The 15,734-nt window shown below is 41.4% G+C and overlaps 1 protein-coding gene across 1 annotated transcript in view; it reads right to left on the bottom strand.

Annotated features, from left to right (window-relative positions):
* Positions 1-1,761: 1,761 nt before the first annotated feature.
* LOC113655243 overlaps positions 1,762-15,734 on the bottom strand; it is a 51,561-nt gene continuing 37,588 nt past the window's right edge. The window contains exons 19-21 of the mRNA XM_047812875.1: positions 2,856-2,874; positions 2,709-2,742; positions 1,762-2,524 (exon numbers count right to left, since the gene is read on the bottom strand). Of these exons, the coding sequence (XP_047668831.1) occupies positions 2,483-2,524; positions 2,709-2,742; positions 2,856-2,874 (95 nt within the window). The 3' untranslated portion in view covers positions 1,762-2,482. The remainder of the gene's footprint in view (positions 2,525-2,708; positions 2,743-2,855; positions 2,875-15,734) is intronic.

Below are 15,734 nucleotides of genomic sequence, written 5' to 3' on the forward strand. Positions count from 1 at the left end.
TAAATAAAAATAACATTTATTGATTTAATAAATCAAAGACCAATTGGTCTTTTTGTCTTGTGAATATTTTTGTTTTTATTAATAACTACATTCATTGGACACACTCCACTGTTTGTAGAGAATGCACAAATACATGAACTGATTTGATTCAAGACTGGTATCAGTACATCATGTATAAAATTTTGGTGTCCACTTTTGCCATTTTAATAATACCATAACTTTTGGCTTACTGAGTAGTCATGTAATATACAATATAAAACTCTTCTTGTTTTAAATTCTCACTGAGGGCTAAAAACTCCTAAAGATGAAATCCTAGAACCGCCCCTGTTCATTACATTTACATCTATATGAATACATCTCGCATCTGGTATATATATAGTAAACACATGAAAAAGAACAATAGTATTTCTTAACATTATCTTACAGTGATTTCTGGATACATTCACCAAGGATTTTCAATCTATAAAACTTTGCTTCCTCCAAACTTGTCTGGAAGGCAATTAACGCCACCTGCTGGTAAAAAAAAACAGACTAGAATTGTGTCCTACAGACTCATGCACTTATATACACTTAGGTCTGATTTTATTCATTCTGAAGGAGTTAGACACACAGGTAGTGATTAAGACTGTGAGACACGCAGGTGTCTCTGTGTCTGTCAGGCAGGCAGTGAGACACATGGGCAGAAAAAAAGGCAGACAGTGAGACACTTACAGTGAGACACATTGGCAGAGAGACAGGTAGGCAGTGAGACACATTGGCAGAGAGACAGGTAGGCAGTGAGACACATTGGCAGAAAAAAGGCAGACAGTAAGACACTTACAGTGAGACACATTGGCAGAGATACAGGCAGTTGTTGGGAGTGGTTTATTAATTAACCTCAATAAGTGGGTGTTGGTTTATTAAACTTGATAAATGGAAGTGATTTATTAACTTCGACAAGTGGGAGTGGTTTATTAACCTTGATAAGTGGGCGTGGCTCCATCTTACTCAAAAATATGGAATAAGAAAAGACCCAGAATTAGACTTAAAACAATGCAACGTAAGAAACCCGATGGAGGTTTATCATTTCCGGATTTTAAATTATATAAGATGGCTTTCCAGATGAGACCACTTAAAGTATGGGTTAACCCGGACTCTTTAATTACATGGCGCAGCATAGAAGCAAACATTGTCCATCCGATTCGCTTACAAGATCTACCATTCTCTGCCTTAACAAAAGATTTCAGGAAGAAGCTTGGACCTATAATTGAATTTTCCTTAGAAACTTTTTATATACAAAATCAACACCTATTTGGCACAATGTTGATATACGGACCGGTGACAAGACATTTGTATTCAAAGCTTGGACTGATTCTGGTATTTATGTTTTAAGTGACATTTTTAATGATAAAGGCCTCAAGTCTTTCCAAGATTTAAGCACAGAATTTTCTATACCTGGTTTCTCTTTTTTTTTATATTTAAGACTAAGATCAGCCCTTAAAGCATACGGTGTCCCCTGGTCTTCCGAGTTACAGATACATCCTCTTTGGGATTGGCTGGACCTTAAGATCCAGAACCTTATATATATATATATATATATATTTATATAATATATATAAATTTATTCAGGAAGCAAAGGTACTTTGATTAAGATTAAAATGCATTTGGCAGCCAATTCAGGAAGTAGCAGCAACATTAGCAGGTACAGTAGGACTAGATTTATTGTTCACTGGAAAAAAATAGCTGAAAACGAAAAAAAAAAAACCCATAAGACTAGAAATATACTGGTCAGTACTTGCTTTATTTTGGGCATAAACATTACTGTAGAATGGCAAACTGTATTAATATCAACTGTATTTATATTCCAATAACTCAAGTAAACAACAATAATGAATTCAACACACAATTTTACCAACAAGAGAATAAAATCTCTTAGAACCATGTGAATAATGTGAGGCTATAAAGGTTTTATAAGAAGTACAAATCTGTCCAGAAATTATATTATTTGGTTAAAATGAATGTGATATCAAAGAATTCAAACCATTTACATATAAAAACATATAGAAATGTCTCATGATTTCTTTTGGTTCTTTAAATTAAATGAATAATCATTCAAAGTAGATAAAGCTACATTTTTGTAAATACTCACACATCTAAGAATGAACTTGTTCAAAGTTTTGCATTATCCAAAAGTACAAATATGTCCAGAAATTATATTATTTGGTTAAAATGGATGTGATATCAAATAATTCAAACAGCAGTAAATTAATGGTATGAGTAAAAAAAAAAAACAAACTAACCATCAAAAACAAACCCAACCCAATTCCCATTAAAACAAACAATTAATCAGTTACCCATATAAATAGAATCTGCATTGTTTTGTTTTTAAATTTTTTTTTTTTTTTTAGTTCTGAATTTCATAAATCTGTTTCCTGAATGTAGTTCTTCTAAGATACGATATTTTCTTACAAAACATGAGCAAGAATATTTCTGGGAGCTCAGGTCATGCAGGATTAGGGTTCATCACCTCCATCTCCTGAGCGATCTACACAGATAAATCATACAGGTTAATAAGGATGAACATAAGTTTATGTTACCTTTTAAATAATAATAATAATAATAATAATAATAATAATAATAATAATAATAATAATAATAATAATAATAAGCTAATAAATAGCTAGACATATTATGTGTTTAAGCCATTTTCCTGATTTTGGATTTCGTACCTCAGGTTCTGCTCTGCTTTCTTCTTTAAAATGACTGTTTAAAACAAAGACATACAGCAATTTATCCTACTCACTGATTGACAGACGCTGCACTAAAACTTGGCATTTGTTGCAATTAATATTTATTAACAACAAGTATAAACTTACCTTTCTTTAAATTTCATCCCTGATTCATATAAAGAACACAGTGTCAGAAATAAATCACATTTTCTTTTTCTTTTGTTACTTTTCATTATTTCTGAAAAAATAATTTGAATCATGTCTCATGATTGTATAAAACTAATAAACAATTGCTCCAGAGAGAACTCACAGGAATCGTAGATTTGTAACACGAGCCATGCAGAACAAAATACCACTTCAAGTGGTAAAACAATCACACGGAGATCTCCTATAGATCGTGCTCCTTTCCCTGGAAGTCAATAGAACAGTTAAATCTTACCTTGGAGTGTAAATCAAGTCAAAACAGGATTTGGAATGTGAAGGCTACAATGTTTTTTTCTCAGAGAATTTTTTTTTTTTTTTAAATTTCATATTCATTCCGAGTCACAGGCCAGGTTAACACACTTGGAACAAAGTGCTGTCTGTCCTCGTCCATATATTTGATCTCAAAGATGTCCGACTGGTGTCTCTGGGATTGACAGGGGAAAGAAAGTACCTCTCCTCCTACACTTTGCTTTCTAGAAGTCACAGCCTACATTCCCAGAGAAACACATGGCCTGAGAATAACTCTTCCTCTTATAACCGGTGTATATTCACTGAGTAATCTTTATGTTTTGCTCCCAGCTAAACAGCCCAGGCATGTAAAGTGGAAACATGTTAAAGATATTTCCTTCCATGTTGGATTTCCCATTGAAATGGTTGAATGGGAATTAAACGTTAACTTGAAACGAACACAAAGTTTAATTAGTACGGGACAAAAGTTAATAATGAGATTTATTCAATGTGCATGGCAATAACTGCTGCAATGGAAGCTATGTACAGTGGGGCAAAAAAGTATTTAGTCAGCCACCAATTGTGCAAGTACTCTCAGATCCCGCCTGGCTATATTTTCAGCTTCGGCAGTGCCTCGTAGTTCGGGTCCCACGTCCGCCGAGGCAGAGTGGTGGCTTCGATCATGGGGTTCGCAGGTTGAGTTAGCAGAAGCAGAGAAAGAGATGGGTATTTCCCTTTCTCTTGCCCACTTTCCTGACTACGCTCGCGCTGCGATTTCTCCCAAACCGGAAGTGATTTTTCATGCCCGATGCGGGTGGGGAGAGGCTTCCCCCTCTGAACAGCCAACACAATCAGGGGTGTTCGAGGAGCTCTTCGAGGCGGTGACATGCACTGTGTCTAGTTTAAAATCAAATTGGCTTGAAGTGGAAGATAATGTCGTCCGTTCTAAGCTAGACGACCGCATTCTAACTTCAGGCCGCAGGCCATCTTCACGCAGGCGGCAGCCATTTTTCCCAGACCTCCATGCTGAGGTTTTGAGGTCTTGGAGGAATCTATTTTCAGTGTGTATTTTTTTCTCCTGCTATGTCTGACTATTCAGCCATTATAGTGCTTGAAATCCATGTGTATGAGGCAATGCCTTGGATTGAAGAGACTCTTACAGGCTATCTCTCACATACATCGCCTGCATGGAGGAAGCCTGCATTCCATTCAAGCCTTGTAGGACTATTTCAGCCCTTGTGCGAAAGGCCTACACGGCAACAAGCCAAGCAGGTGTGGCCCTGCACACCATGGCAGTCTTACCAGGTTGACCTGCTGACAGAACTCGACGGTGGCCAGGAGTTGGGACCTCAGGTGGTATCTGAGCTCCACCGAGCCACTGAGTTTGCGCTCCATGCCACAAAGCAGAAGGCCCGCTCCATAGGCCGTGCAATGGCTGCGCTGGTTGCCACAGAGAGGAACCTGTGGCTCAATTTAATTTATATTAAAGATACGGATAGGTCCTCTCTCATGGACGCCAGGGTGTCACCTCAGGGCACCTCCTGGTGCCTGTCGTAAAATGCCAGTCAGCGGCATTCAGGAAGAATTTCCCTCGTCGCTGCGAGCAGCTTGGATCATCTGCCAGCCGCACCCAACCCCCTCCTAGCTCACTCAGGGTAGTAAGGAGGGTTAGTGTGGCTGCCTGTGCCCCCTCGTCTAAGACTAGGGAGGCCGATCGGCATATCCGGGTCCAGACCCAATGCCTGAGGGCTGGGGTTCCTAGGAGCATCCCATTCAAGAAGGCTCCCCCTACTGCCTGCCCAGCCTCCTCCGGCGTTTTGGGGAGCAGTAGGATCTGTGCCTGCTCCTCTTCCTTGCATGGATCTCCCTGGGTTAGCAGCTGCCAGTGCGCTGTTTCAGGGCACCCAGGAGGTCTGTGCGATGTTGACACCACTATCAGACAACCGGGCAGTATGGAAACTTCTGCCAGGTGAATCTCAGTGGGTCCTGGGTCCTGTAGAAAAGGCTACAGGATCCAGTTCTCCTTCCGTCCTCCACGTTTTCGATCGTCCCACGATCGTTGGCAGGCACCAGGTGGTGTTCCTCCAAGATGTTTTGCTCCTGATGAAAGGGGCCATAGAGCATGTTCCCGACTTTACAGCCGATATTTCAAAAAAGATTGTTCCCAAGAAGGACGGGGTTGTGTCCATTTCTCAGGTTCACTTTTGGGGGTGAAGTGTACGAGTATTGTGTTCTTCCTTTTGGCCTAGCGCTTTCACCACGCATGTTTACAAAGTGCATGGACGCTGCCCTGGCACCATTGGGTCTCCAGGGCATCTGTGTTCTGAATTACCTGGATGACTGGCTCATTCTGGCCCAGTCGAAGGCTATGGCGGCCAGTCATCAAGATGCTGTACTTGCTCATATGAGGTCACTAGGCCTCAGGTTGAACCCAGAAAAGTGTGTGTTTTCTCCTTCTCAGAGAACCACCTTTCTGGGGGTAGTTTTGGACTCCACCACAATGCGGACACATCTGGTTCCAGCTCGGGTGGCTACCATCTTGTCAGCGGTGAAAGTTATTTGGCTAAGCTGAGGCCTCTCGGTTGCTGAGGCACAGAGGGTGCTCGGACTAATGTCAGCAGCAGCCAGCGTTATCCCTTTGGGGCTGCCTCACATGAGTCCAATCCAGCTCTGGATTGGGGTGCGGGCTTTCATCCTCGCAGACATTCCCTCAGGGTTATAAGGGTTACGCACCGTGCACCTCGTACCTTTCTTATGTGGAAAAGACCCCGGTTTCTAGCCTTGGGTCCCACTCTAGTGGCGTGTCACAGTCACAGGACTCTTTCGATGGGTGCCTCACTTTCGGGCTAGGGAGCAGCCTTGGATGGCCGTCCTGCCCAGGGTCTATGGGAGGGCCCCTATCTCTCGTGGCACATAAACTGCCTGGAGATGAGGGCTGTGTTTCTAGCATTGAAACACTTTCTTCCACACCTCAGGGACTGCCATGTCTAAGTACATCATCAGGGTGGTCTGCGGTGGTCTTCAGGTTGGCACAGCAAATTCTGCTCTGGGCAGAGACCAGGTTCATTTGCACCCCCACTTGGTGGAGTGAATTTGGCAGATTTTCGGCAAGGCAGAAGTGGATCTCTTTTCCTCCATGGAGTCGACCCACTGTCCGCCGTGGCTTTCCCTCTCTCATCCGGCCTCTTTGGGCCTGGATGCCTTGGTATGGACGTGGCTGAGGTTCGTCTGTACGCCTTCCCCTCTGGTAGCTCTGCTCACGCAAGTCCTATCTGGAGTGTGCCACAACCTTCTCCTAGTTGTCCCTCGTTGTCCCTCTCAAGTTGTCCTGCAGACTGCGCCTTCCTTCCTGGGACCTCTCTGTGGTCCTGGAGGAGGTTGCTGGATGTCCCCTTTGATTCCATAGAGTCAGCCTCTAAGAAGTTTCTGACACTGAAGTTGGCTCTGCTCCTAGCCTTGGCCTCTCTCAAAAGAGTGAGGGATTTGCAGGCCTTGTGGATCGCCTGGCATGTCCAAGGTATTTTGCACCCCAGGCCAGGATGGCTGGCTGTCCAGTCATACTTCGGGCCTACTGTCCCCCTCCCCATGAGTCAGCGGAACAGGAGGGGCTGCATTTGCTTTGTCCAGTAAGGGCCTTGAGGACTTATGTCCACTGCTCTAGCTTGTAGAGTAACTCCTCCGCCCTTTTTGTCTGTTTTGGGGGCCGGAATAAGGTAGTCCGGTTTCCATTCAGCTCATGGCACACTGGGTGGCGGAGTCCATTAGCTCAGGTCTATGAGGTGCACAGTCTTGCTCCACCTCTGGGCATCAGGGCTCACTCCACTAGGAGCATTACCTCATCCAGTGCCTTGGCCAGGGGTGTCCCCATTGATTATATTTGTGCTGTGACAGGTTGGTCCAGGGTCCCAGGTCCTGCATGGCCATTGATGGTCTGTTACCAGTCTGCTCGTGCTCCCTCACAGCCCCTCACAGTCATCGACCGCTGTGTGCCGGCGTGGGTATTGGCATTCCCATAGCATAAGCCCTGACGCAGCTTCGAGTTCCCTCAAAAGGGAACTACACCAGGTTACATATGTAACCCGGTTCCCTGAGATGGGTTTGAGACACTGCGTCGCTGGCCAAGCCCCTGGCATCCTCTCGTGCTTCCTTCAGACAAGTAGAAGCTGGAGTAATGTGACGTAGATGCCCTTATATGGACTTACTAGCGTGTAATCACTTCGTCACGTGTCCTTCCCGAGCCAATAAATTGGCTTGTTTGCACATAGAGCTTCAGACACAACTTCCTCACAGAAGTGTTCCCATTGCTTCAGCCCTGACGCAGCTTCTCATTCCCATTTCAGGGAACCGGGTTACAAATGTAACCTGGTGTAGTTTTTACACACTATTGGAGGTGCTGATTCTCATCCCGGCCACTTCACACTCGGCTGCAAACCATCCCAGTGCACGCTGAAGGTCCAGATTTGAAGACGCCAACAGGACAACATCATCTGCAAAAAGCAGAGACGAAATCCTGTGGTCCCCAAACCGGACTCCCTCCGGCCCCCGACTGCACCTAGAAATCCTGTCCATATAAATAATGAACAGGACCAGTGACAAAGGGCAGCCCTGCCGGAGTCCATACTCCCAGAGCACCCCCCACAGGTCACCACGAGGGACACAGTTGAATGCCTTCTCCAGATCCACAAAGCACATGTGGACTGGTTGGGCAAACTCCCATGAACCCTCCGGCAACCTGGTGAGGGTATAGAGTTGGTCCAGTGTTTCACGACCAGGACGAAACCCGCATTGTTCCTCCTGAATCCCAGGTAGACTTTTCCAGGAAGGCTGAGGAGTGTGATCCCCCTATAATTGGAACACACCCTCCGGTCCCACTTCTTAAACAGAGGGACCACCACCCCAGTCTGCCAGTCCAGAGGCACTGTCCCCAAACGCCACGCGATGTTGCAGAGGCGTGTCAACCAAGAAAGCCCCACAACATCCAGAGACTTGAGGTACTCAGGGCAGAGCTCATCCATCCCCAGTGCCTTGCCACTGAGGAGCTTCTACACTACCTCAGTGACCTCAGCTTGGGGGATCGACGAGTCCACAACCGAGCCCTCTGCCTCTGCTTCCTCAGTGGAAGACATGTTGGTGGGGTTGAGGAGATCCTCGAAGTACTCCTTCCACCGACCGAGGATGTCACCAGTCGAAGTCAGCAAATTCCCACTCCCACTGTAAACAGTGTGCACAGGGCACTGCTTCCGCCTCCTGAGGCGCCGGACGGTTTGCCAGAATTTCTTCGAGGCCAACAGATAGTCCTTCTCCATGGCCTCACCGAACTCCTCCCGGGCTGAAGCTCACTTGGCCCTCCGTTACCTATCAGCTGTCTCCAGAGTGCCCCGAGCCAACCAGCCTCGATAGCCAGTCTCCTTCTTCAGCTTGACGCCATCCCTTACTTCCGGTGTCCACCACCGGGTTCGGGGATTGCCGCCACGACAGGCACTGGAGACCTTACGGCCAGAGCTCTGTGTGGCTGCGTTGACAAGGGATGTGGAGAACATGGTCCACTCGGACTCAATGTCTCCACCCTCCCTCGGGATCTGGTTGAAGCTCTGCCGGAGGTGAGAGTTGAAGATCTCTCTGACAGGAGACTCTGCCAAACATTCCCAGCAGACCCTTACAGTACATTTGGGTCTGCCAAGTCTGTCCAACTTCCTCCCCTGCCATCGGACCCAACCCACCACCAGGTGGTGATCAGTTGACAGCTCCGCCCCTCTCTTTACCCGAGTGTCCAAGACATATGGCCGGAGGTCAGATGAAACAACCACAAAGTTGCTCATTGACTTCCGACCTAGGGTGTCCTGGTGCAATGTGCACTGATCCTGACTTCCTGATCCCCACTGATTATGCTTGAACATGGTGTTCGTTATGGACAAACTGTGACTAGCACAGAAGTCCAATAACAGAACACCACTCAGGTTCAGGTCGGGGGGGCTGTTCCTCCCAATCACGCCCCTCCAGGTATCACTGTCGCTGGCCACATGAGCGTTGAAGTCCCCCAGTAGAATTACGGAGTCCCCGGTCGGGGCACTTTCTAGCACACCACAGAGACGCCAAGAAGGTTGGGTACTCTACACTGCCATTTGGCCCATTAGCACAAATAACAGTGAGAGACCTCTCCCCTACCCGAAGGTGCAGGGAAACGACCCTCTCTTTCACCGGGGTAAACTTAAACACATGGCTGCTGAGCTAGGGGGCTATGAGCAAGGCCACACCAGCCCGCTGCCTCTCACCGCGGGCAACTCCAGAGTAGTAGAGAGTCCAGCCTCTCTCTAAGGATTTGGGTTCCAGAGCTCAAGCTGTGCGTGGAGGTGAGCCCAACTATCTCTAGACCTTGCTTTAATTTTCTTCATAAGAGGTTATGAACCGCTCTTTATCTTGTCTGTAACTTAGCCTGTCACTTGTCTTTCACTTGGCCTTGGGAGACCCTACGAGGGGTAGAAAAACCCAGACAACATAGCTCCTAGGATCATTCAGGCACGCAAACCCCTCCACCAAAATAAGGTGGCGGTTCAAGGAGGGGAAGTTGATATCTGTGCTGCTAAAATCAATATAACACTTTGATCTTCAATAATATTCAAGACAATTATTTAATAAAACACATTTTTTTCTGTTTATGACAGAAAAAATTGTGTTTGATTAAAGACAATTATTTAATCAAAATTTTTTTCTGTTTATGACAGAATCATAAAATACCTGCTTTCAGGATCAGTTCTGTGGCAAGAGCGATGGCACTAACAGCACTGAGAACTACAGCTCCGAACATGTAGATCATCATGTGAAGGAAATCTGTCATTCAGAACACTCTGATATTAATGATCCAGAAAGAAGAACATTTCGGACAGAAAAAAAAAACTCACCAGGTAAATATTTTGGATGTTTGAACAAACAAGTTGCTGTCAGAACATGGATCAATGGGATGAGAGCTAAATATCCAGAACGATCTGAAACATCATGAAGATATCACCAAATGGATGAATTCAGTAATGATGAAATTTAAAAAATTTTGTTGTCATTTAACTGTGAAGATTAAATTACTTTAAAGAATAATGACTGTAGAAATGACTAACTATAAAATATGAGGAGCTAATTTTTTCATTACAAATTGAATTATCATTTTCACATATTTTATACAAAACAAATCTAGAAAATTTTTTAGAATTAAATTAAAATTGAAATCATACTTGAACTGCTTTTCATTTTAGTGTTTACAAGTTTAGTAGCAATTTATTGGGATATTTTGCACCTTTTTTATCCATGAGAAGTTTTAGATAATGGAAAGTGATTGCACCAATAGCAACGATTAAAAATGGGACGATGGCAGTGCAGCATAAATCTGAAAAGAGAAATAAATTTGGATATAAATCATCAACACAGTCAATGAGAGTCAATGAGAGAGACAAAGTCAATTGTCATAAATACTAGTAACTATCAGCTTTACTATAACTTTCAGGACTCAGCCCGGACTTTTGGCCATGTACAGTTGTTATTGTTCCCTGTCACATGTCTGCCCCAGCTTAGTTCACTCCTCCCCATCTCAACACACCTGTTCTCTATTGTTAATTATGTGTATGTACAGTAACTGAGCGGCGTTGCCGAAAGCAGCATGGACTCAAACCCTATGTATTTGAAGCTATCCTACATATGGGTCTGACTCCCTCCTCCTGCTTGTGACAATAACCTACATCTTGTGTTAATCTGACTCTCTGTTATTATTATCTTTCTGTTATATTCTGTTTAACTTTTTGACTTAGTTAATTAATTAAATCAGTATAACATTATCCAGAATGAAACACATCTACAAGATATTAGAACAAATCAAACAATAGATTTTAAGCATGCATGAGCATGACAGAAAAATCTAAAATGACAAAAGTTTGATAAAATATGATCATACTTACATCCTATTTTTCTCCATTTAGAGCTGAATCCTTGATTCCGTCCTCGTTGACGACGCAATAGATAAATTACTCCTAACCATATAACTATATACATTATACTCTCTAACAAAACAATCCATCCTGAAAGTCAGAACCCAACAAACATAAAACCATTTAATAATGATGAATAAATATACTATAAAGTATGTATTAAAAATACTATAAAGAGAAGTAAACAGTAATACACTAAACAAAGTCAGGATTTGGTGTGACAGCTCTTAAAATAAGAAGTTTCATAAGAGCTGCTTATACTGAGGATCTTTGAGAATGTGCTGACGTTTTTTGTGGACACGATGATTTTTTTTTCCTCTTGAACAAGTTCATTGTATTGTAAATGTAAGTCTCTATAATGGTGTCTGCTATATAATATAGAAGTATAACTGAACCAGGAGAATCGTATGTTATTTGCATTTATCCATTTAAGGAAAACGTAAGTCAGGTACACACATGACGTGCAGAATGAGGACACACATATTACAACTGTTAACAGCCATCCCTGGCTCTCATACTGTACAATACTGTAAACCATTCTAACAACACATGAATTCAACAATGCTTGTCTACACGATTGCACGGGACCCATTCATTTCTCTAGATTTAATTTGGACACTGGTTTAGTCATAACATCTGCCAACATCTCTTATAATTATCGAGAGACTTAGTGTATAGATACTACATTACTAACTTACTAATGTCCTAGACAGAAAAAAAAACTTTATTATTTACTTATATAATGTATCAGATGCTTACCCCTGGCTGCAAAATCTTTTACCGTAATAGAAAAAGCAATGAAGAAACCTATTATACAGAGGCTATAAAACATCACAATAACAGATGATAGAGCAAGATGTACACCTGAGAAAGAAAAGGAAATATATCACACACATGACTAAAAACAACAGCACATTAAACTAGTAAATAAATTAGTCTTAAAAATGAGACTCTTCTGATTTCTATTCAGTTTATAATGACTTCAAGATTAGTTATAATGCTTACGTCCAAAAGGTTTCCTTTGAAAAAAGTGCCTTTGTAGAATGAGGGCCACCATTATCCCCATGTTCAGAGGTGTTATAAAAGAAGGTACCTCAAAGTTGTCTAAAAGTTCCAGAAGGTGTGTATGGAGTTAAAGAAGATTGAACAGATAAACAGGTTAAATCCATTAATCTGATTACATTCAAATTAATGTCAAATTAATTTAATTTTCTCCTCTGATCTTATATTTTATTCTAAAGCAATACTCACACTTAAAGTGTACTTTAATGTTGTTGAGAACAAATCCAAGCAGTGAAATGTTGAACATTTCTAGACACACAGTCAGATATATTTGGTATCTGTAGATAGCTGTGGAACAATGAGGAGCAGATTTATTTCTAAAAAAAAAATGCACGTTTTTACCTTAAAAAATAATAAATTCACAGAAAACTAGGCTTTATGGAGGAGTTGGCAGAAGAAAGGTAATATTTTAAATAAGTCATATGAATTCTCATCAAATAAGCCATATAAAAACTCAATTGGAAAATGAGCAAAAGATTCTCTGAAAAAAAGTAACTTTTGACACGTTTGGCAGAGATTTTCTTTTTTTACGCTGGTCAAAACCATCCATTTATCAAGGTGGAGAAGATTTATTTAAAACTAAGAATTTGTATTCATGAAAATCTAATAATAATAATAATAATAATAATAATAATAATAATAATAATAATAATAAGGAAGACCGTTCCTGTCAGTGGCTTGGAATACATGGGAATAGATAGGTGGAAAGATAATACAAGCTCAAAATAATCTTTGTGTATTGGGGTGGGTGGTGGTGATGTGTGTGTGGGAGGGGTGCATGAAAGGTTTCACATTGCACTAATGATAAGGAACACATGATAGAAGACAACAGTGTCTTGTAGCCTCGAACTAAATGCAACATGAACAAACAACAAAATTCTCTGTTCCATTAACTAACAAATCTCATCTTCTAAAGAATGCAGCACAGTGCATTAAAACACATAAAAACCTAGTATAGTAAAGTATATTCTTCCTTACCTAATATTGCTGAACAGATGCCAACCACCACTACTATGATTGCCGTTACTGACACAGAATTAAAACTAGATAAAAGATTGGAAAAAAAGATTTTTTTATTTTTGTGTACTGTACAGTACCCTGTTGAAGATGAAAATAAAGGAAATGAAAGGACTGTTGTTAATTGGTAATGCTTAATCGGTTCCTCGATATGTAAATGGTGTAGCCATAATTAATAATTAATTATCTTGTACAACAGCAAATTGCAAGGCAATCCAATTTTTGGTCTATTAAAGAAAGAGCACATTAATATATTAATATCTCTGATTTGAATAGCAACTGCTTTCAAGTTATATCTGTTGGGATTGAAAACAAAAGCAAGTCTCTGGTAAAACCGGCCAGTGTACTATGATTTTAACATATTATAGGATACAACTGTAGCCCTAGTGGTGATAAGGTTTAATACCACAATATACTTTTAAAGAAGGAAAGTAAACAAGCAAAAGGTAATTTTAAAGCAGCACAAAAAGGTCAATAAATCAATTTAATTTGGACTATGAAGGAGCAATATAGCACCATACACTTACTTCATTGTAAACATACTTGAAAATCCAACCAATGAAATAGCTGAATGGTAAAACGGAACAGCCAAAGCCTTCACTGTTTTTTGTAAGCACTCTGTGAAATAAAATAAATGAGCTGTTTAGACATGTTCTGTACACATGATGAATGTATGATGTAGGATCAATTAAATGCAGCTGTATTAAATGCAAAGACGTAAATCTATTACATAGCAATGTTCCTCACGATCCTCAAACCAACAAGTGAATATATAAAGACGTACGTGGTAACGTGCTGAGGTAAGAAGAGGTTTTTAACAATATGACAGGCCTCATGATACTGACAGTTGTACAAGTGATGATCTCAGCGAGAAACCCTATAAAAATAAATCAAACCACAGTCAGGAACATAGAAGGTGCCATGTAATAATAAAAAAGGGAGGGAAATGATTTACCTTCTGATGACCACAAGCAGAAACTCAAAAACATGCAGATGTTTGGAAAGAGGATCAGAAAAATGTGCCTTTTCATGCCCTCTTTGCTAGCATCTAAAAAATATTGATATTTAGATATTTTAATGAGAAAAAGACATTTTTAATGAACTATGTCTGGTGAATACCTTTCTTTCTTAGCAGGATACAAACAGGTCCACAAAATCCCACTGCAACTAACAGTGCAACAGAGCACAACACCAATATTGCTATATGGAGTGCAGCAAAACCTGTAGTAAAAAAGCATGAATAATAAACATCTGGTGAAGATCTAAACATCTTCTGCAGAAAGACATCTCCTCAGTGATCAGGTACATTACCTACACCTTGAAGAACCACAGTGGTTTGTCCTGACATGTTCCTGGTGTGGACCTCACATGTGAATTCTCCTTTATCTTCCATCTTTACATCCATTAGTTTTAAAGAGAAGTTTCCTTTCGGGATTTCAGAAGAAAAGAAATCAACTCTCCCCTGATAACTCTCATGTGAGGAGTCTGGGAAAATCTTATTGTCTTGATATAATAGGACGAGGATCTCTGGGTCTCTGTCTTTCCTCTTCCAGGTCACTTCTTCGATCTTGCTGGCAGGTACACGTGAATCTACAGAACAGTTCAGTATGACATCCCCACCCTTAGAGGCAAAGATGTTTTGGTCTGCCCCAGTCACCACAAGACCCCCTGAAAGAAAGAATGCAATAAATAAAATCTAAACGCAGAATTAAAATGTCTCCTGAACTTACAGTGTAAGATATGATGTGAGACATAAACAGGGCAGACAGGGACATAGACAGGAACAAGCAGCAGAGTAGAGAGAATGGGAAATAATGGAGAGTAGTGTTAGGGGTTAGGGTTAAAGTGAGGGTTAAGATTAGGAACCAGCAATACAGAAATAGTTTCAACTTGTCAGACACAATAACATCTTATATAATTAAAGAGATGACACAAAAACTATAAATGGTATTTACTTTAATTACTTACTGATATTACTAACTTCCATTATGACCTCACTGGACTCTTGAGTTGTATTTACTTTACATCTGTAATCTCCAGCGTCTTCTTCAACCACATTTTTGAGTAAGATGGAGAAGTTCCCTTTTGTGATCTCATGTGGAAAAAAGTCCACTCTGCCTCTAAACCCCTGACTCTGGAGATCTGGTCGACTTTTTCCTTGTTGGAAGAGACCGGCTAGAGAATCGGAATCCATCTTTCTCCATTCCACATGCAGACCTTCCAGAGGCAGTGGGTATTCAACAAAGCATGGCAGGAGAACCGAATCTCCCAGCTGGGCCACAACCGGACCCGAGGGACCGTGGACATGGAGACCTGGATTAACACCAAACCATTTACTGTACATATAAAGACATACAGAAATGTCTCATGATTTGTTTTGGTTGACTTTAAATTACATGAATAATCATTAAAAGTAGACAAGGCTACATTTTTGTAAACACTCCCACATCTATCAATAAACTAGTTCAATGTTTTTGGATTATCCAAAACCTATTTTAATGTTTTACTGTAGCATATAAAGTGAATAAAATGTTATGCATGAATC

The sequence above is a fragment of the Tachysurus fulvidraco genome, chromosome 4 (assembly GCF_022655615.1).
Source record: "Tachysurus fulvidraco isolate hzauxx_2018 chromosome 4, HZAU_PFXX_2.0, whole genome shotgun sequence".
NCBI classification, from domain to species: Eukaryota; Metazoa; Chordata; class Actinopteri; order Siluriformes; family Bagridae; genus Tachysurus; species Tachysurus fulvidraco.